Consider the following 22,578-nt stretch of genomic DNA (forward strand, 5'->3'; position numbering starts at 1 on the left):
GCCCCCACAGTGCCCACCGGTCATGGAAGGCCTGAAGCGTGCCAGTGGACAATCTGTGCTCCCTCTCCAAGGACACCCTGCTGCGACCGTAGCAGCGGAAGAGGGGCAGACAGTTCGGCCAGACGACTACCTCATGGTCTGATGATGGCCGCCAGGCCCAGAAACAGGCAAACGGGGAGGTCGGTCTCCCTTTGTAAGTGCTCCAAGCACTCAATTAAACAATGCCCTTCACCTAACAATCTAATTAACAAACCATTAACAATTGAACCTGTCATGTCCATGCCTGGAAGAGCAACTCAGCTATTTCCACTCCCCTTGTGTCCCCTTTACCCCATGTCTCTGCAATTTTTTTCTCTCCAGATAATTATCCACTTCTCTTCTGAAAAATTGTTCCAGTGTAGGATTGTGGCAGCCAATTTGCACGCAGCAAGCTCCCACACATAGTATTGTGGTAGTGACCAGATAATCTGGTTTGGTTATGTTGTCTGAGGGATAAATATTGGCCCATGACAACGGGGGATGACCCCCCTGCTTTTCTTTGGAATAGCATCAAGGGATCTTCCTGTGCAGGCAGAAAGGACCTGGGATTACCATTTCATCCGGAAGATGATACCAGAGGTGTCAGCCTGGATTTTTGTGCTGAAGTCTTTGGAGCGGGTCTTGGACACATATAACCTTGCAACCCAGAGGTGAGAATCCTACAGACTGAGCCACAGTTTGGAATTGCTCTACTAAATGTCCCTTCTCCTCCTTGGCCATAAGGAGAACAATCTCCATTTCTCTCCCAATTTTATTGAATTCAGGCTTCAAAGCTCGGCATGGTGAGAGTTAATCTATCAACTTCTGGGTTCACAGGTCCAGTATGTCAACTACGCCAGTGCCTCGCAAATATTGTGTAGTGATATTTGACAATCTGTTCCTCACATTCACAACAGCCGACAACAAAGCAATAAAACGTCCCAAGGTACTTTGCAGCAGTGATTATGAAACAAAATTAAGGAACTATTTAAAAAAAGAGCAGGGGCCGAGACCGGTCCTGGTCACAAAGTTTGACAATTGGATTCAGGATCTCTGTGCTCAGTGAAAGAGAGATCAGCCAGGGTCCCCAGGCCTGGTTGTTGTCCAGTGACCATCCTCCATTGGATAATATGCTAATGCGCTCTGCATAACAATTTGTATTTGTATAGCTGGCACCTTTAACATAGCAAAATGCTCCAAGGCACATCACAGGAGAGCTATCAAGGAAAGCTTAATATTGAGCCACATAAAGTGATATTAGGAGGGGTGCTCGGGTCTCTAGAGATGCCTTGGAGGAGGAGAGAGAAGGGCAAAGAGGCATAGGGAGGGAATTGCAGGCTTTAAGTCCCAGGCAGCTGAAGGCACAGCCGCCAATGATGAAGCAGTGAAAAGTGGAAGCTCTCCTACAGGAGCTGCTGACAGATGAAAAACTTAATCTGACTTGAAAGCCTTTGAATAACAACTAAAGAGCCAGAGGGCAGATGTGGAGAAACACTTTTGCGCAGCAGTTGCTATGAACTGGAACGCGGTGCCTGAAAGGGTGACGGAAGCAGGTTCATTAATAACTTTCAGAAGGGAATGGGCCATACATTTAAAGGAAAATCTTTTGCAGGGCTATGGGGTTGGAACAGGGAGAGTAGGGATTAATTGGATATAGTTCCTTGAAAGAGCCAACACAGGCACAATGGGCCGAATGGACTCCTGGACTATATGATTCTTTTTGAGTACTCACATCAACGCTGAAGGATTTATGATGGGCTGGAGGGGTTGTTTTTTTTTTTGCTGCAGGTTTATTGAGGGACTGTGTTGTCACAGATCAGCGTCTCAGCTATTGCTGATCATCAGTTAACAGCGCACTGGATTCCTGGAAACATCACTCGACGCAAGGTCGCAATCATTGTCAGCATCTTGCCCTCCCCTAAATACCCACGATGGGTGTGATATAAACTGCAGCCTCAGCCTTTAATTAAAAACCAGGTCCTTGGCTCACTGCATAGTTCATACATTCTGCCACGACCAGTTTAGACAGGCAACACAGGGCTGCTCCTCGTTAACATGACAGTGCGCTATGGAATGAGGATGTGATAATGTGACATAAATCACAGCACATTAATGATCACATGAGCCTCTCCTCTGTCACTACCCATCTGCCCAGCTACCACCAGGATTAAATCACTCTTTGAGCTTGGAATGAAACCTGCCTCTCCTGTAATCTCCCCTTTGATGTGAGCCGTATGGGGTTACTAACCGTCCAGGTTCAGCCTGGAGTCTCCGTGGGTTGAAGAACAATTTTACAAGGCGTGGCTGCAAGCAACTTGGGAGGGAAATTGTCAGGGCAGTAAAAAAAAAAAAATTGTGTCTCTGAAAAAGAAATTATTGCGTGCTAATTCTGAAAATTTTGGACTCGGGGAATAAATTCAGTTTGACTGACAGCCAAAAACCATCCAATCGCACAACAAAGAGGCTATTTGCTTTCCATTTGGTGAGAGAGGGCTGGTGGTCACATGGATATATCAGGTGACAATGGCAAGAGTGCAGAGTCAGTGTGTTTGGAGGTCATGTGATGAAACCTCCAGGAATATGTCCAACCAGAGTTGGCAACTCTGTGTCATAAGTGGAATGTGAGTTTTTTGTGTCAGCAGGGGTAACTCCCGTCAGTAGGGCCAGAGAGTGATCATAAAATGCATGAGCTTTGGCCTGAGTTGTGAGCTGATGTCCTCCCAATCCCCTTCATGTTCTGGGTTCCTTCACCATCGCTTTGATGAAATCTTGCAACTCTTGCCTTAACGGCACCTTTTCCAAGTGGACTGCATAGTTTGAAGAGAACGTGGCTCACCACCACCTTCTTGAGGAATGAGCAGTAGGTGCCGGTCTCTCCAGTGATGATCCCACCATGAGAAAAATGTGTAAAGCACACCATCCCTTTATGCATCAGGCCTGTTTGTAACAGCTTTGGGAGGTCTTGTAGTGCAATGATAGTGTCCCTACCTCTGGGCCAGAAGCCCTGAGTTTAAATCCCATTTCGGGACTTCATGGCCATGGAAGTTGTGTTCATAATGTGGCCAAACCGGTTGATTTTCAGCCTGTAAATCCTTCCAATGTGCATGGTGGCAGGTGGTAAGAGAGGGAGAGTTTCCTGGTCAGCCATACTGCAGAAGGCAGCAGCAAACCACTGCAGTACTTTGCCAAGTATAATCATGGACCAATCCATTGGAAGTCCATGGTCATCGTGCCCTCTCTGGACATGGTACCTGGAAGAGGAGGAGGATGTAACACAGCATTTAAGTGCTGTATAGAAATCATTCTGGCCTCCATGTCAGTTGTGACTCAGTCTTTCACCTCTTCTGTCAAAAGAGGCGTGGATTCAAGTCCCACTCCAGATACTTAAGCTCATAACCCAGGTTGGCGCTCCGGTGAAATACCGAGGGAAGAAGTGTGCTGTCGGAGCTGCCATCATTCAGATGAAACATGGCAACAAGGCCTCCTTTGCATTCTCAGGTAGACCTAAAAGATGCCACAGCCTTATTCAAAGAAGTGCTGGGGAGTTTTACTCTTTGTCCTGGCCAACATTCAGCCCTCAGCCAATTTCTCTAAAACTGATGACCTGGGCATTATGTCGTTGCAGTCTGTGAGATCTTGCTGTGCACAAATGGGCTGAGGCGTCCCCTACATTACAACAGTGACTGTGCTTCAAAAAGTGGTTGTGAAGTGTTTTTTGTGACGTCCTGAGGTGGCGAGAGGTGCTATATAATTGCAAGCCCCTTCTTTGTGTCAGGCCTGTGTGTATGGCATCCCTGTCAGTCCCGTCAGTAATTCAGTAAAGCTTGTTTGTGTTTGTGACAGGTCATTGCCCAGAGAGTGTTGGATGTTGCCCGGGGACCTCATAGTGCTGTTGTTTTCTGTTCTCTTATCTATAGTCCCCGGTTTTTTAAAGCCTGTGATCCAGGCCTGGCAGATCTGCATCATTGAAATACCTCTGGGAGTTGGTCAGCGATTGTTTTATTCTTCTGTATATACCAGCAATGGGAACTTGTCACATTTCGCTGGAACGTGGGACTGTGACTGCCCACCCATGTGCTAACCATCTCTCTGCTTCCTGCAACTTCGCTCACTGAAGTTGGCAGACAAGTAGGGAACTACCCTCATCCCAGCAGACTGTGCTCGGCAATGCCAGAGGTTCTGCTGCTCAATGAGTATCTTCAACTACTTAACAAATATTGCATTAACCACCCCACTCCACCCCTCCAGGAACCCCTGCACTCATCTCTTCTGTACCTCATTGCAAAGAGCTGTTCTGCATTTAGAACATGTTGATGTAGAGAATTACTGTGATTTTCTCTGCACATAAGGGGTCTCAGATTTTGTCCGGGAGATGGTTTAATAAGCCTTCCACCAAGCTGGAGACTCACCACTTTGAAGAAGTAACAGTAGGAACGTGTGTCGGTCATTTTGTCCCACGAACCTATCTCTCCCGTTAGCGCCCCCCCCCCCCCCTCCCCACCTCAACCAAAGGAGACAGTTTCTCTCTGTCTACTCTTACCAAATCATTTTAAACACCTCAATCGCCCCTTAATCTTTTTAAAGCGATATGTGCAAAGTGTTGCCAAGTTGAGATTCAAGGGATTTATTGTGTTCATGAGGAACTCACCAGAGCAAGCTACAGAAGAGAGATTTCAAACGCTCAGCCTCCAGTTGCTATTGTAAGTTGGGTATTGACAGGGTTAATTAACACTGGCATTCTGGCCTCTGACTGAGCAACACAAAGAACCAGAAGATTGGCAAGGCCATGTCTATAACATCTTTCACAACCTCCCAAAGTGCTTTATAGCCAATGAAATATTTTCTGAAGTGTAGTCATTATTGTAATGTAGGAAATGAGGTAGCCAATGCACAGCAAGCTCCCACAAGTAGCAAAGCATTAGTGACCAGATAATGTATATTTGTGATGTTGCTTGAGAGATAACTATTGACCAGGGCACCAGCAAGAACTCCCTTTCCTTTCTTTGAAATATTGGCCACAGGTCATTTACGTCCACCTGCGAAGGCAGAGGAGAACTCAGTTTGACGTCTCGTCCAAAAAAAATGGCACCACCAGCAGTGCAGCACTCCCTCAGTACTTCACTTGAAACGTCAACCTGGATTTGGAATTCAAGTCCCTGGAGAGCGACTTGAACCCACAACCTGCTGGCTCAGAGGAGGGAGTGCTACCCACTGAGCCACCACTGGAACTGCAGGAGGAAGAATGTTCAAGCATAACAGTTGACTGAGGTGGCAGTGTAATTGTGACCTTGATACAATCATAAAAATGGTTATAACGCAGAAGGAGGTTGTTTCCCAGGCTGGAGGAAGTGGGTTCCCCAGGATTCGCTGTTATGATTTTGTAGACCCTGATTTTCCTGATCTATATCATTGACCCTGACTTGAGTATATGGGTAGAGTTTCAAAATTTGCAGATGACACAAAGCTTGGAGTTATTGTGAGGAGGATAATGATGGTCATCAAGAGGACAGAGGCTGGTGGAATGGACGGACATGTGGCAGATTAAATTTAATGCAGAGAAATGTGAAGTAATACATTTTGGAAGGAAGAATTAGGAGAGGCAATATAAAATAAAGCATTAAATTCTATAGGGGGTGCAGGAACAAATCATTGAAGAAGGCAAGGCAGGTTGAGAAAGTGGCTAATAAGATATACAGGATCTTAGACTTTATAAATAGAGGCATAGAGTGCCAAAGCAAGGAAGTTATGATGAAGCTTTATAAAACACCAGTTCGACCTCAACTGGAGTATTGTGTCTAATTCTGAGCACTACACTTCAGGAAGGATGTGAAGGCATTAGAGAGGTTGCAGGAAAGGCGAGAATGTTTCAGGGAGGAGGGATTTCAGTTACCTGGATAGTTTGGAGAAGCTGAGGCTGTTTTCCATGGAGAAGAGAAGGTTGAGAGGAGATTTGATAGAGGTGTTCAAAATCATGAGGGGTCTGGACAGAGTAGATAGGGAGAAACTGTTCCCATTGGAGGAAAGTTCGGGAACCAGAGGACATCGTCTTGAGGCGAATAACAGAAGAACTAAAGGCGATATGAGGAGAAACATTCTTATACAGCGGGTGGTTAGGATTTGGAATGCTCGAGATTGTAGTGGAGGTAGATTTAATCGAGGCCTTCAAAAGGGAATTGGATAATCACCTGAAGAGAAAAGACTTTCAGGGCTATGGGGAAAGGTGGGGGAGTAGGATTGGGGGAGTTGCTCTTGCAGAGAGCCAACATGGGTATGATGAGCTGAATGACCTCCTCCTATGCTGTGACCATTCTGTGATTCTACAAACATCTTTGACCACCTACTGCATGGGAGTTAGGCAGGTCACAGGACCTCCTGGTGGCTCTGCTGCTGGGCCTGGTCAAGGTGACCACACAGGCATCCAGGCAGGACCAGCTGAGTTGCTCTTGCAGGGAGCCAGCACAGGCTTGATGGGCTGAATGGCCTCCTCCTGTGCTGCAACCATTACGCGTTTCTATGAGAAATTTCTTCACCCGGAGGGTTGTGAACCTTTGGCACCCTCTAACCCAGACATCTGTAGATGCTCAGTCGTTGAGTATATTCAAGTCAGAGATGGACAGATTGGTAGTTGGAGTAGAAGGTCAAACCATGATCTTATTGAATGGTGGAACCAAGCTCGAGGGGACACATGGCCTATTCTGGCTCTTATTTCTCATGTTTTTCCCATCTCTTTCTCCCGCTCTACAACTTCATAATATTCAGTGAGGGGATTTTCTTGTTTTAAACAGAAGATAATTTTTCAACTGAAGTGTGTGTGTGTGTGTGTGTGTGTGTGTGTGTGGTGGGCGGGCTGGGGTGTGGGAAACGGAATGGGTGTGCCCTGCCTAGGGAAATTAAAGTTTTCAGTGGTTACGGTGAGCAGACTACACCACGTGCTCACAGCTGACAGCTGGAGTCTGTTTAGAGAGAGCAGCTGCGAGCTGGCTCTGCACTGCAGTGTCCCACTGCACTGCCAGAGAGAGAGAGAGAGAGAGAGAGCAATTGGCACCAAACACAATAGCTTTTAATAGTCCTGGAAAAGCAGCCAACATTCTCCCAATGCCACAGCAGAGACAGGGATGATCCTCCCCACTTTGCAGCCAAGCCTCCTGGTCTCAAACTCCTTTTTTAAATGATGGGTGTTGAAATGTTATTTAAATCAGAAGACAAGTTAACAGAATTCTGTTCGTAACTAAATAAACCGGTCCTAGAAACCAGCAGTTACATCCACAACAACAACTTGTGTTTATGTAGAGCACTTAATCCATCCCAAGGTGCGCCATGGTCAGACAAAACTTGGACTCTGAGCCACAGAAGTTAGGACAGGTAACCAACATCTGGGTCAAAGAGGTAGGTTTTAAGGAGCAACTTAAAGGAGGAGAGCGAGTGAGAGAGGTTTTAGAGAGGGAATTCCAGAGTTTTAAGGCCCAGGCAGCTGACGGCTCAGACGGCCGCCAGTGGTGGAGTGAGGAAAATCGGGAATGCGCAGGAGGCCGGATTTGGAGGAGCGCAGGTATCCCGGAAGGTTGTGGGGCTGGAGGAAATTACAGAGGTAGGGAGGGGTGAGGCCATGGAGGGATTTGAAAACAAGGATGAGAATTTTAATTTTATGGTGCAATTTTAGGAAGGGGAGGAGGGGCAGCCCGGGTGCATGAGGTTGAAAGATCGGGATTATCTACAGTCGGAGGGGTAGGTATAATGACGAAGCAGAAAAGATTTTTTTTAAAAGACTCGCTAGAAATCCTTTGCCAAGCGACACCTGCAGAGAAAACAACAGGCAGGTTCTTAACCCACTGACACCCATAGCTTCTTGGTATGAGAGGTTTAGTCTGGGAGCCCTGAGGGACAGGAAGATTTTTTTTATTCTTTCATGGGATGTGGGCATTCCTAATTGCTACAACTGAGTGGCTTGCTAGGCCATTTCAGAGGGTAGTTAAGGAATCTTAATAATTACGTGTAGGCCCGACCAGGTAAGGATAGCAGATTTCATTCCTTTTTTTTATGACAATCAATAATAGTTTCATGGTCACCATCACTGAGACTAGCTTTCAATTCCAGCTTTTTAAAATTAATTAATTGAATTTAAATTCCACCACTTGCTATAATGGGATTTGAACTCGTGTCCCCAGAGCATCAGCCTGGGCCGCTATATTACAGGTCCAGCGACAGTACTACTCTGCCACCATCTCAAATGCAAGGGGTTTTTCTACCATTGGAAACCCCCCCAGAGTGAACTGAAGAATAGAGATTAAGAATTCACAACCTTTGATCACTTCCCTAGGGTATTCAAATGGTTAATTAGTTCTTTGAATGTATGGCAAGAGCAACAGGCTATTCGGCCTATAAGATAAAAACAAAAAGCTAAAAGCTACTGCGGATGCTGGAAATCCAAAACAAAACAAAAACAGAATTACCTGGAAAAACTCAGCAAGTCTGGCAGCATCGGCGGAGAAGAAATCAGTTAACGTTTCGAGCCCTCGTTCTGCCGAAGGGCCATGAGGGCTCGAAACGTTAACTGATTTCTTCTCCGCCGATGCTGCCAGACTTGCTGAGTTTTTCCAGGTAATTCTGTTTTTGTTTTGTTTTAGGCTATTCGGCCCATCTGTTCTGTGCTGGTGTTTATGCTGCACACGAGCCTCCTCCCACCCAACTTCATCATCCCTATCAGCATATCCTTCAAGTCCTTTCTCCCTTATGTGAATATCCAGCTTCCCCTTAAACGAATCAAGGCTATTTGCCTAAAGTAGCCTTTGTGGTAGCAAGTGCCACATGGAGTGCAGTTAACCAATACTTTCCATCCCCCTCCGCCTTTAAACAGCTCCTTCTGTAGGAGAAGCTGTTCAAGCATTTCAAAAAAAATAGCATCAGTGTCTGTGGCATTCACTGAAATAACAAGCAGGATAGTGGAAAAAGCTGCTGGGTTTAACAAGCCCTCAACCCCTGCTGTAACTAGAGATTGACTGACTGAGCATGGAGAAGGGAGCTTGTTTTTTTTCTAAAAGACTTGTGAATGAATCGTGTCAGAATTCTTGAAAATAAAAGTGCAATGTTTGTTTTTCTTTTTAAGGATACAGATCCCCCTTTCTTCAGCAAGTTATTTTCTTCCTCGATGTGACTGAGAGTTGAGAGCAGACAGCCACTACAACTGGTGCTGTGAGATGGGGGGGGTGAGGGCGGGGGTGTGGGATCTTGTCACTGCCTCACCTCCTTTCCAATGGCCTTTGTTTATCACCAGTTGCCCCCCTCCTCCCCTCAACCCACCACACCACATTTCCCTCCCCGCCAACCATAACGTGGTTGAGTCTCAGAAGGTTATCCTGACTCATTCACCCTTAACCCCCCTGTGCTCGCTGCCAGTCTGGTAATTCCTCGATTTTAAAATTCTCATCCTTGTTTTCAAATCCCTCCATGCCCTCGTCCCTCCCCATCTCTGTAACCTCCTGGAGCCCTGCAACCTTCCAAGATGTCTGCGCTCCTCTAATTCTGGCTTCTCGAGCATCCCCGATTTTTAATTGCTCCACCACTGGGGACCGTGCCTTCAGTTGCCTGGGCCCTGAGCTCTGGAATTCTAACCCAAAACCTTTCTGCCTCTCTTTCCCCCTGTAAGGAGCTCCTTAAAACTTGCCTTTATGACCAAGATTTTGGCCACCTGTCCTAATATGTCCTTCTATGACTTGGTGTCAAAATTTGTCTGATAACTCCCCTGTGAAGCACCTGGGATGTTTTACTATGTTAAAGGTGCGAAATAAATTCACTGTTCTTTAATTCTTTCACGGGATGTGGGCATCGCTGGCTGGGCCAGCATTTATTGCCCATCCCTAATTGCCCTTGGGAAGGTGGTGGTGAGCCGCCTTCTTGAATCGCTGCAGTCCATGTGGTGTAGGTACACCCACAGTGCTGTTAGGGAGGGAGTTCCAGGATTTTGATCCAGCGACAGTGAAGGAACGGCGATATATTTCCAAGTCAGGATGGTGTGTAGCTCGGAGGGGAACTTCCAGGTGGTGGTGTTCCCATACATCTGATGCCCTTGTCCTTCTAGGTGGTAGAGGTCGCGGGTTTGAAAGGTGCTGTCTAAGGAGCCTTGGTTGAGTTACTGCAGTGCATCTTGTAGATGGTACACACTGCTGCTACTGTGCGTCAGTGGTGGAGAGAGTGGATGTTTGTGGATGTGGTGCCAATCAAGCGGGCTGCTTTGTCCCGAACCTTACAGTTCATTTCCGCTGTACTTCACTCTGCTCTGTGTACTCAGTAATGACCCACACATCTTCCAGAAAGAGTCCTCAAGGCATCTGAAAGAATCTTACAGCCAATGAAGTAGTTTTTGAATTGTAGTGAATGTTGTTGCAGGAGGTTGTTATTGGTATTTTGGCTTCTGAGCGTGTGAGGCCCTGTTTTAGCAGGTTGGAGGGAGCTGGGGTTTGCATTGTTAACTGCCCCCTTTCGTCCTCATCATCCCCCCCAACCGAAACTCTGTGCTTTCGTGAAGAGGTGGGTGAGGAATCGAGAGGGTTGCATTACCACTGGATTGTCCTCACCCACTCCCAGTCTGGTGAGCATGGCTTTAGTCTTTGGGTATCACAGAACCATACGGCAGAGAAGGAGACCATTTGGCCCATTGTGCCTGTGCCAGCCCTTTGAAAGAACTATCCAATTAGTCACCCTGCTCCTTCCCCATAACTCTGCAACTTTTCCCCTTCAAGTATTTATCCAATTCCCTTTTGAAAGCTACTATTGAATCTGCTTCCACTGCCCTTTCAGGCAGTGCATTCCAGGCGATAGCAAGTTGCTCACGATTGTTTAATCTAATCACTAAACATACATGCTGTAAAAGATATAAACCTTACTTGAAACAATTTAATGTAAAAATTGGTATATAAGTAGTGTGTTGCAATGGTGCAATGGATCTTATCAAGGTACACAGTTGAGAAAATGTTACAAAGCTGCAGCTACAGTATGCAATGAATTCAGCTTTGTCACAGTCCTAAATGTCCCGCGGTGTTAAGTAGCCCCAGCACCCCCCTGTCCAGTCTGAAACTTGAATGAGGCATCAGAAGGGTTAGTGCGCCTAGTTGCTCTCTTTGCACTGTTTTGATGCAGGTGTTGCAGGTTGGTTTAAAGTGAGTGGGATTAAAATGGGGGTTTGTTATCACTGGGGTCGTACAAGAGCAGTATTGGTTTTATTTTATTGCCTCTCCCTTCGGATAGGGAGTTTTGGTGGAGTGGTTCAGGGGGCGGATCGGGAGTGTGAGGCGGGCTCGATGGATCAGCCGAGCTTTCCCTCCTGTCAATTTTGCAGAAAGCCTCGACGAATAAGCACAGGCTTTTGCTGGGGGAGCGTGTGCAGTGATGCTGCTGGGATCAGAAGGTCTCTCCTTTCCTCTCTAACAGCAGAAGGAAGCAATGTACCTCCAGTGGGGATGGAACTGACTCGCAGCATCTTCTGTCGTGGGGAGAGATGGGGAGGGCAGGGAGCTGCCACAAGTGGGCACACGTCAGCCACATACAGTTTGTGCTCCCTGCAAATTGTGAGCTTAGTGCTCAGTTAGCTGGGAGTGTACACAGCAGGAGAGCCAACCCTCACCATAATATTCTACACGATCCTCATTTCCCAAGCTGTGGCTCAGTGGGTCTCACACTATCCTCTTGAGGCGGCAGGTCCATGGGTTCGAGAGACAACTCCAGAGACCTGAGCCTATAATTCATGCTGACGTTCCTGATGCTGTACTGAGGGAGTACTGCACTGTTGTTTGGGTGAGAGGTTAAACTATGTCCTTGTGAGTCCTATTGGTGGGATGTAAAAGTGCTATTTCGACAAAGAGCGGGAGCGTTCTGCTGGCCAATATTTATCCCGAAAACAAATGATCATGTTGTTTATGGCATCTTGCTGTTGTAAATTGACTTCCCCCTTCAACAACATTAAACCAGTGACTACGATTTAAAAGTGCTTTGTTGGTCATAAAGTGCTTTGGGATGTCCTGAGGTTGTGAAAGATGCTGTATAAATGCATATTCTTTCTTTAATGGTTTAACTCAGTATCCTTTGTGTTTGTGTAAGGTTTGGCATTGATTTATTTTCTCATTTCCTTTTCAGTCCTTTCAAGGGAGCCAAGGTAGAGCTTACCTGTTCAACTCAGTGTGAGTATCACAGGACAAAGCCGGATCAGATCACCCCTTTGTTCCTCCCCAGCCCACCCATTTAAAAAAGCCTACTGTTCCCCACCCTCCATTCTCCCTGCCCCACTTCACTAGCCTGTCTCTGAAATATCTGCAAGTTTTTTTTTCCTCCTGCTTATGCTGCTTGTTAACCACTTTTTGTATACAGTGATCACACTTCAAAAAGTACTTCATTGGCTGCAAAGGTCGTGAAAGGCGCTATAGAAATGTAAGTCCTCTATGACGCTGAAATTGGTCCTGTCACCAGTTTGACCTTGTACTCTTCCTATGCCTTTTGTTACCCTGGTGTACTAATCAAGATGGATTAATATCTTATCTAGTTCTATACTGTTCCCCTCTCCCTTGTACTCTCTCAATCTTTGCTGTGACTCAGGTGGTCAGAGGATTTATTAGAAATCTGAGGGTGGATTATATGCTCCAACCACAACTCCCTGGACGGACCTCAGGCTGAATGCAATAGCCGTGCTGGAGAGGTGTCAGACTCTAGCCCAGTGTTGTCCCTGCCTGACGTGCACGCTCTTGAGTTCCAGTTACTGAACATTTGACCAGGGCATGAGAGCTCTGGCCAGTGACTTCTTTCCCCATTCAATCCATGGAACTGAAGCCAATTCTAGCACCTGTACTGCTAGCCCAGGGACTGATGGCACAGACCGGGGATTAAACCTATGGGTTGAAATGCCACTAGGTTAGAGGAAGTAGAATGGGAGGAGGCTCAAATGGAGAAGGGATTCGGATCAGTTGATTGGACTGTTTCTGCGCTGTAAAATCTATGTAACTTGGGCCTTGTTAGTCTGTGTTATTTATACTCATTATCAAGATGTGAGTGTTGCTGACAAGGCCAGCATTTAGCTCCTTTCATGAACCGCTGCAGCCCATGTATTATAGGTGAACCCACAGTGCTGTTAGGGAGGGAGTTCCAGGATTTTGACCCAGTGATAATGAAGAAACACCAATATATTTCCGAGTCAGAATGGTGTTTGACTTGCAGGGGTGAGTGTTCCCGTGCATCTGTTGCCCTTGTCCTTCTAGGTGGTAGAGGTCATTTGGTTTGGAAGGTGCTGCCAAAGGAGCCTTGGTGAGTTGCTGCAGTACATCTTGTAGATGGTACCCGCTGCTGCTACTGTAAAAACATACAAAATAGGAGCGGGAGTAGGCCATTCAGCCCCTTGAGCCTGCTCCACCATTCAATAAGATCATGGCTGATCTGTTTGTGTTTCGAGTTCCACATTCCCATCTACCCCCGATAACCTATGTGCTGGTGGTGCAGGGAATGAATGTTTAAGGTTGTGAATGGGGTGCCAATTGAGAGGGCTGCTTTGTCCTGGATGGTGTTGAGGTTCTTGAGTCGATAGTACCTGTTGGTTGTGTTTGTGTACAGCTGGTTGGTGGGAGGGAGTAGTGGAGCGAGTGGGGGTGCAGTGCTTGGGGGGAAATCATTCTTGAATAAAGGCAGCTGCCTCAGAACCAGCTGCCACTACTTAAAGGAGTGAGCCAAGGATCTTGTAACATCATAACATCAATATAAAAACTTTTTCCATTCACTGTCACCTGTTACAGTTGTTACAGGATAGGAGGGATAGTCAAACAGCTTGCACTTCACCCATCAGGTCAAACTCCTGCCGCAGACCATGTGTGAGATGAGGATTGAGAAAAGATTCTTCTTTGGGTCCACCTGGCCCCTATCATTTGGGTCCACCTCGCCCCTATCATTAACACCCCCCACCTTGTCCCCTATCACTATCCTCCTGTTGCCATCCTACACTGGCACTAACGGCTCTTAGCTACTTCCTTCCTGCTTAATCACCATCCTTCCAATTTCTGTTAACACTGGCTCTGTGTTGACCACACTGAGTAACATTTAATTCCAGAATGCAAAGGCCAGGTTTTTGTACAATACCGTGTAGGGTGGTGGTGGGGGTCGGGAGGGGGGCAGGTTGTTGTGTCATTTTGTCCCATTTCTTCTCCCAACGTACTGCCTCTTCCAGGGTTACTGTTCCCAGGGGCATTGGACATTCCTTCTTCAGTCTAGTGGCCATTCTTCCTGTGTGAGGCCCAACAGTGTCAGTGGTTAGTAAGCCTAAGCTCCTCTCTCTCTCTTCTCCCCCACCCCATACACACCCTCCGACGAAGAGTCATTCGACTCGAAACGTTAACTCTGTTTCTCTGTTCACAAATGCTGCCAGACCTGCTGAGTATATCCAGCACTTTCCGTTTTTATTTCAGATGGTGAAAGGGCAGACGGTGGCGGTAGTGGTAATGTTGTTGGGCTAGTAATCCAGAGGCCCAGGCTCTGGGGACTTGGCTTCAAATCCCACCATGGCAACTGGTGGAATTTAAATTCAATTAATAACATCTGGAATTGAAAGCTTCGGGAGAATTTTCTGCATGTCGGGCGGGCCGGCCAGGAGCGGGTGTGAGCAGGCACAAAGCCGATCGGCTGCGCGCCGCCATTTTACGTGACACATGGCCAGTGGCACTCAGCGCTACCTGTGTGGGCAGGAGGAAAGGGAGAATGGGGTCTTCATGCGCGCGAAAGAGCGCAGGAATCTCCCTGAGGCACGGAGCTGCCTCAGGGAGATTAAGAACATCATAAAAGTTTTTATATGATAAAGTTAAAAATTATTTAGATGTGTTCCCTCATGTGGCACTGTCACATGAGCTGGGACAAGTTTTTATATTCAGGAAAATTTTATAATTTAATTAATAAAAACTTTAGGAAACATTATCTCGCTCGTGGATGAAGTTTCCTAAAAAAACACGAAGGCCGCTTGGGCTCTTTGCCTGTCTGCCAACCTTAATGTTGGACGGGCAGGGTTGATAACTACTTTAATTGGCTTTTTAATGGCCTTAATAGGCCGTTGACAGTTCGGCAGGCGCGCAGCCGACTCTGGTACGCACCCGCTAAACGTAATATCTAAATGACGTCGGGACACACACCCGACGTCACTGCGCATCATTTTATGTGTCGTGCCAGCCCCCGCACACCGAAGTCAAAATTCTGGTCCTAATCTCAGTAATAGTGACCATGAAATTATCATCAATTGCCATAAAAATCCATCTGGTTCACTAACGTCCTTTAGGGAAGGAAATCTGCCATCCTTACTTGGACTTGCCGACATGTGACTCCAGACCCACAGCAATGTGGTTGGCTCTTAACTGCCCTCTGAAATGGCCGAGCAAGCCACTCAGTTCAAAGGCAATTAGGGATGGGCAACAGATGCTGGCCTTACCAGTGACATCCACATCCCATGAAATCATTTTTTTTAAAGATCCAGCATCTGCAGTATTTTGCTTTCATTACACACCCCTCTGTGCTTCTTTCTCAATTTCTCGCTCGCTTTTTCCTCTGTCTATCTCTTTTCTTTTTCTTTCCCTCTTTTTCTGTCTCTTTCTTTCTCTCTCCCTCTCTCTCTCTCTTCCCTCCTCCTCCTACACACACATGCGTTGCCAGGGAGTGATCAGAGCAGGAACCCGAGCTGACCCTCAATTCTTTTCTAGGGCTGTAGAGAGGGCTTTAAACTAAATAGAGGAGGGGAAGGTTCTGGAGAGGGGATACATAGGCTTACAAAGCAAAAGGATATGGCGGCATTGCAGGGCGGCTACTAAGGTAATGATACCCAGAGTGTGACAGGAAGGGACAGAATGTACAAACAAAAAAAACAGCAAGTAGGGTCAAAGTGGAAAAAAATGGTAGAAAGGCAAAATTAATGGCTCTTTACATAAATGCACCTAGCATTTGGAACAAAATAAATGAATTAACAGCACAAATAGAGGTTAATGGATACGATCTTATAGCCATTACGGAGACGTGGGCCAGGATTTCCCCCATGGCGATTTGGGGGCGGGGCCCACTGGCCAAGGGGAAAATGACGTCGGGAGGAATCCCCAACGTCATCCCGGTCCCTTTAAATTTTTAGGAAGGCGGGTGGACAGTGAAATCAGCTGTCCGCCCGCCGACCTGTGAATGGCCAATTGAGGCCATTGACAGGCTAATTAAGATCATTAAAGACCTGCCCGTCCAAGCTTAAGGCTGGCGGGCAGGCCAGGAGCCCCAGCGGGCTTCTGATAATACATGAAACCTCATCCACTGGCAGGATGAGGTTTCATGTCCATTTTTTAAAAATTTAATAAACTTTATGTGTTTCTTATTAACATGTCCCATCTCGTGTGACATTGTCACATTTTTAATATTTCTCTATTTTTTGACTTTTCTTACCTGTCAGTAATCTCCCTGAGACAGCACTTTGCCTCAGGGAGCAGTGCACGTGAAAGAGCGCACTTTGACAGATGGGGAATGCCTCCACCCCCCCGTACAGGAAGCACATAGCGCTTCCTATCGGGAAGACTGCTGGGCGGGCCTTAATTGACCAGCCCACTCAAAATGGCGGTGGGCCCCGTTTCAGTGGCAGGGGTTGGCTGTATGCCCGCTGCCGAGCTGGTGGGGCCCGCCCGCCATCCGATGGCAAAATTCTGCCCATGGTTACAAGGAGATCAAAGCTAGGAACGAAAGGACAGGCAGGAAGGAAAGGGTGGTGGGGTAGCTTTGTTAGTATGAGATGGAATAAGTACAACAGCAAGAAATGATCTTGGATCGGAAAATGTAGAATCCATATGGGTGGAGATAAGAAATACCAAGGGGAAGAAGACACTGGTGAGTAGTCTATAGGCCCCCTAACAATAGCTATACTGTAGGACAGAGAATAAATCGGGAGATAATGAGGGCATGTAAAAAAGGCAGTACATTAATCATGGGTGACTTTGATCTTCATGTAGATTGGGAAAATCAAATTGGCAGAGGTAGCCACGAGCAAGAATCCATAGAATGTATTCAGGCCAGTTTCCTAGAACAATATGTTGTGGCTCCAACCAGGGATCAGGCTATTTTGGACCTGGTAATGTGTAATGAGGCAGGTTTAATAAATGATCTCAGAGTAAAAGATCCCCTAGGAAACAGTGACCATAAAATGGTAGAATTTAGCATTCAGTTTGAGAATGAGAAATTTGGGTCGGAAGCAACTGTGCTAAACTTAAATAAGGGTAATTACAAAGGAATACGAAGGCAGAGGTGGCTGGAGTGGACTGGGAAAGGAGTTTAGTAGAGAAGATGGTTGATGAACAATGGCAGACATTTAAGAAAATAGCTCATGACTCACAACAAAGATATATCCCAGTGAGAAAGAAGGATTTTAGGAAGGGGATAAACCAACCATGGTTAACCAAGGAAGTTAAGGAAAGTATCAAATTGAAAGAAAAAAAACATACAATGTGGCAAAGATTAGTGGTAAGCCAGAAGATTGGGAAAGTTTTAAAAACCAACAAAAGATGACCAAAAAATAATAAAGAGGGAGAAAATAAACTTTGAGGGTAAACTAGCAAGTAATATAAAAATGGACAGTAAGAGCTTCTTTAAATATATAAAGGAAGAGAGAGGCCAAAGTGAACATAAGCCCCTTAGAGAATGAGGCTGGGGAAATAATAATGGGGAACCAGGAAATAGTAGAGGAGCTGAATAAATACTTTGCATCAGTCCTCATGGTAGGAGACGCTAATAGCATTCCAAAAATACTAAATAATCAAGGGCAAAAAATCGGCGGGGGGGCGGGGTTCGGGGGTAGAAGAAATAAATACAATAACTATCACTAAAGTACTAGGGAAACAAATGGGGCTAAAGGCCGATAGGTCCCCTGGACCAGATGGGTTGCATCCTAGGATATTAAAGGAATAGTGGATGCACTCGTAGTAATCTTCCAAGAATCCTTAGATTCAGGAAAAGTCCCAGAGGATTGGAAAACATTCAAAAAGGGAGGGAGTCAAAAAGCAGGTAACTATAGGCCAGTTAGCATAACATCCATCATTGGGAAAATGTTAGAGTCTATTATAAAGGATGTAATAGCAGAGCATTTAGAAATGCATAATATAATCAAGCAGAGTCAGCATGGCTTCATGAAAGGGAAATCATGCCTGACAAATTTATTAGAATTCTTTGAGGAGGCAACAAGCAGGATAGATAAAGGGGAACCAACAGATGTAATATATGTGGATTTCTAGAAAGGCATTCGATAAGGTACCGCACGTAAGGCTACTTAATAAGATGAGAGCCCATGGTGTTGGGGTAGTATATTAGCATGGATAGAGGATTGGCTAACTAATAGAAGAGAGAGTTGGGATAAGGGGACATTTTCAAGATGGCAACCTGTAACTAGTGGAGTGTCACAGGAATCAGTGCTGGGGCCACAGTTATTTACAATATACGTTAATGACTTGGATGAGGGAAGTAAATGTACTATCGCCAAGTTTGCGAATGATACAAAAATAAGTGGGAAGTCAAGTGGTGAGGATGACACAAATAGTCTACAGAGGGATATAGACAGGTTAAGTGAGTGGCCAAAAACTTGGCAGATGGAATATAATGTGGGAAAATGTGAGGTTATGCACTTTGGCAGGAAGAATAGAGGAGCTGAATATTATTTAAATGGAGAAAGACTGCAGAAAGCTGCAGCACAGAGGGATTTGTGGGTCCTTGTGCCTGAATCCCAAAAAGCTAAAATACAAGTTCATCGGATAATAGGGAAGGCAAATGGAATGTTGGCCTTAATTTTAAAAGGAATGGAGTATAAAAATAGGGAAGTCTTGCTAAAACTATACAAAGCACTTGTTAGACCACACCTAGAATACTGTGAACAGTTTCGGTCCCGTTATCTAAGGAAAGATATACTGGCATTGGAGGCAGTCCAGAGAAGGTTCATTAGGTTGATCCCGGGTATGGAGCGATTTTCTTATGAGGAGAGGTTGAGTAGTTTGGGCCTGTACTCATTGGAGTTTTGAAGAATGAGAGGTGACCTTACTGAAACGTATAAAATTCTTAGGGGGCTTGACAGGGTAGATGCTGAGAAGTTGTTTACCCTTGGAGGAGAGCCTAGGACCAGAGGGCAGAATCTCAGAGTAAGGGGTCGCCCATTAAAGGAGGAGGAATTTCTTCTCTCAGAGGGTAGTGAATCTGTGGAATTGTTTACTGCAGAGGGCTGTAGAGGCTGGGTTGATAAGTATATTCAAGGCTGAGATGGACAGATTTTTAATCAGTGAGGGAATCAAGGGTTGTGGGGAAAAGACAGGAAAGTGGAGTTGAGGATTATCAGATCAGCCATGATCTCATTGAATGGCGGAGCAGACTCGTTGGGCTGATTAGCCTACTTCTGTTCCTACGTCTTATGGCCTTTTCCCCTCTGAGCTCCTGTGTGCCACTCAGCACGGACCAGGGATTGAAGCTGTGACCCCCCCTGCTCTGAATGACTCAGCTCCTCACTGCCTCCACCTGCCTGAGGAGCCCAGTTAGAGGTTTCTTCACCTTTATTCGTTCACTATAGGTAGCTCTCTACATGCTGCCTGGTTTACAGAAGTTTAGACTGTGTCTTTTCTCTGACTCCTCCCTTTCTATATTGTCAGAACCATTTTGAGTTTCCTTTTCCTTTCTGCAGAGTCCAGTCCGTGAATGTAACATAGGAACAGTAGATCATTCAGCCCCCCCGAGGCTGTTCCCATAGTTAGTCAGTTCAGCAACTTGCATTTATATAGCGCCTTTAACGTTTCCTACATTAATACAGTGACTACGCTTCAAAAGCATTCCTTTGACTGTAAAGTGTTTTGGGACGTCCTGAGGTGGCGAAAGGCACTTTGCAAATGCAAGTTCTGTCTTTCTTTTTCATGCTTAAGTGCTGATGTTTTCTCAAATCTCTTTGCAGAGTTAATGTGGGCTGTGGACCAGCGGAGGAGCGGGTTTTACTCACTGGCCTGCATGCAGTGGCTGATATTTACTGTGAAAACTGCAAAACCACACTGGGCTGGAAATACGTAAGTTGGTATCTTGTGTGTATTTACGTGTGTTTGTGTGTCTGTATATCCGCTTGTATATGTGGGTGTCCATGTGTGAATCTGCGTGCATGTTTATGTTGTGTGTCTCCTTGTGTATATTTCCTTGTGTCTTTATTTACTCGTACATCTACATCTGTGCATGAGTGTTAACTTTTGTTTGATAACGCCTCTGTGAAGCGCCTTAGGACGTTTTATTAAGTTAAAAGCACCATATAAATGCAAGTTGCTGTTGTTGTATGCAACCTTAGTATCCCAGGATGAACAATGCGCCTTCCCTTCCCCCAACGCCACACCCACCCACCCTGCAACAGATAAAACTGTATATTTGTGTCTTTTATATATATGTGCCCTCGTTTATTATAGCCCAGTCTCCCAAAAGGCAGACTTGGTTACACTTGAGCCAGCACAAAATGTTAAGCTAAAACAAAAATACCTGGAAAAACTCAGCAGGTCTGGCAGCATCTACGGAGAGGAGCACAGTTAACATTTCGAGTCCGAATGACCCTTCAACAGAACTTAAGCTGTTCTCGTTCTCAAACAGCAAGTAAACATAGAGATCAGCAGTTATGATCAACCTTAAAATTAACTTTGCATAATGATAAATAACAAACAGACTATATTTCCCCACATCAGTGGATTGTCTTGTTTAATTGAAAATAACTCTTATTCAGCATCCTAAATTCTAATCGTCGGAGTCCAGGCAATAACCTGTCCTAGCAGCTGTTAAAAACCCGATTATTAGTGTTTTTTTCCTCTGTATTTCCCTCTTACACCCTGAGGGGAGAGATTATACTGGACAATCCCTGCTGAGTACCCTGGAATAAGGACTTTCCAACACAATGGGTGTGAAGTGTTTTATCGATTACTGGGACATGCTAAAGAATTGTTCATTGCTTTCGGGAATTATTTTCAATGCCTCACTGATTAGCATTTCAACTACCTTTTGTCTTTTATAATGAAATTTGTGTGAATACATTTTTCCTTTAAGAGTCCAACCTGTAAAGGTTACTTTCTTCCCACCTGCCGTCTGTGGGTGGGGGGGCGGGGTAATGGTCAAGAAACTTTCCTGATGTTTGACAAGCCCCTATTTACTGCCTGGCTTCAGACCAGCTAACTCAGTGTAAACTAGGAATCAAGTCTGGGTTGTATCAGCCTGAGAAGAAATAAGGTTGATCTCTGGGCTTATTCGTGGGGCGATTACAATGTAACTCCAGCCACTGCCAGCTGTGGCAGATTTGCCTGTACCTCTACAAACCAAAAACAAAAATACCTGGAAAAGCTCAGCAAGTCTGGCAGCATCTGCGGAGAGGAGCACAGTTAACGTTTCGAGTCCGAATGACCCTTCAGCAGAACTAAGTAAAAATAGAAGAGAGGTGAAATATAAGCTGGTTTAAGGGGGGGTGGGACAAGTAGTAGAAGTAGGACTACTTGTCCCACCCCCCCTTAAACCAGCTTATATTTCACCTCTCTTCTATTTTTACTTAGTTCTGATGAAGGGTCATTCGGACTCGAAACGTTAACAGTGTTCCTCTCCGCAGATGCTGCCAGACTTGCTGAGTTTTTCCAGGTATTTTTGTTTTTGTTTTGGATTTCCAGCATCCGCAGTTTTTTGCTTTTATCTTGCCTGTACCTCTCATTGTCCTGTATCTGCTCCATCACTGAGACTGCCCACTTCCACTTCTGACCGACTATTTTAATGCTTTCCTGACCGGACTCCCACCTTCTACTCTCTGTAAACTTGAGCTCACGCAAAAGTGTCCTGCCCACATCCTAACTTGCACCAAGTGCCATTCACCCGTCGCTCTTTTACTCTGACCATGGAGGGGGTCAATAACCAGGGGGCATAGATTTAAGGTAAGGGGCAGGAGGTTTAGAGGGTATTTGAGGAAAATTGCTTTCACCCAGACGGTGGGGGTATCTGGAATTCACTGCCTGAAAGGGTGATAGAGGCAGAACCCTTACAACATGTAAGAAGTATTTAGACGAACACTTGAAATGCCATAGCATACAAGGCTACGGGCCAAGTGCCGGCAAATGGGATTAGAGTAGATAGGGGCTTGATGACTGGCGCAGACACAATGGGCCAAAGGGCCTCTTTCCATGCTATAAATTCTATGACTCTATGGCTTCCAATCCAGCAGTGCCTTGATTTTAAAAACCCTCCTCCTTATCTTCGAATCCCTCCATGGCCACGCCCCTCCCTACCTCTGTAACATCCTCCAGCTCCAACATTACCCATGACACCTGTGTTCTTCCAACTCCGCCCACTTGTGCACCCCCAATTTTAATTTCTCCGCCATTGGCAGCCACGCTGTCAACTTTTGAATTCCCTCCTTAAAAAACTCTCCGCCTCTCTATCCTCTTATCTCCTAAGATGTTCTTTCAAACCTACCCCTTTGACCGACTTTTTAGCCGCCACTCTCAATATCTCGTGTAGCTCGGTGTCAAATTTTGTTTGATAGCACTCCTGTGAAGTGCCTTC

General features: G+C 45.8%; 1 protein-coding gene across 1 annotated transcript in view; it reads left to right on the forward strand.

Annotated features, from left to right (window-relative positions):
- Nucleotides 1–606: 606 nt before the first annotated feature.
- The window catches only part of ypel2a (yippee-like 2a), a 30,740-nt gene continuing 8,768 nt past the window's right edge, over nt 607–22,578 (forward strand). The window contains exons 1-4 of the mRNA XM_078547905.1: nt 607–689; nt 12,138–12,188; nt 12,376–12,435; nt 19,967–20,075. Coding sequence (XP_078404031.1) covers nt 607–689; nt 12,138–12,188; nt 12,376–12,435; nt 19,967–20,075 — 303 coding nt within the window. The remainder of the gene's footprint in view (nt 690–12,137; nt 12,189–12,375; nt 12,436–19,966; nt 20,076–22,578) is intronic.

Source organism: Cetorhinus maximus, chromosome 9 (genome assembly GCF_964194155.1).
Source record: "Cetorhinus maximus chromosome 9, sCetMax3.hap1.1, whole genome shotgun sequence".
NCBI lineage: Eukaryota > Metazoa > Chordata > Chondrichthyes > Lamniformes > Cetorhinidae > Cetorhinus > Cetorhinus maximus.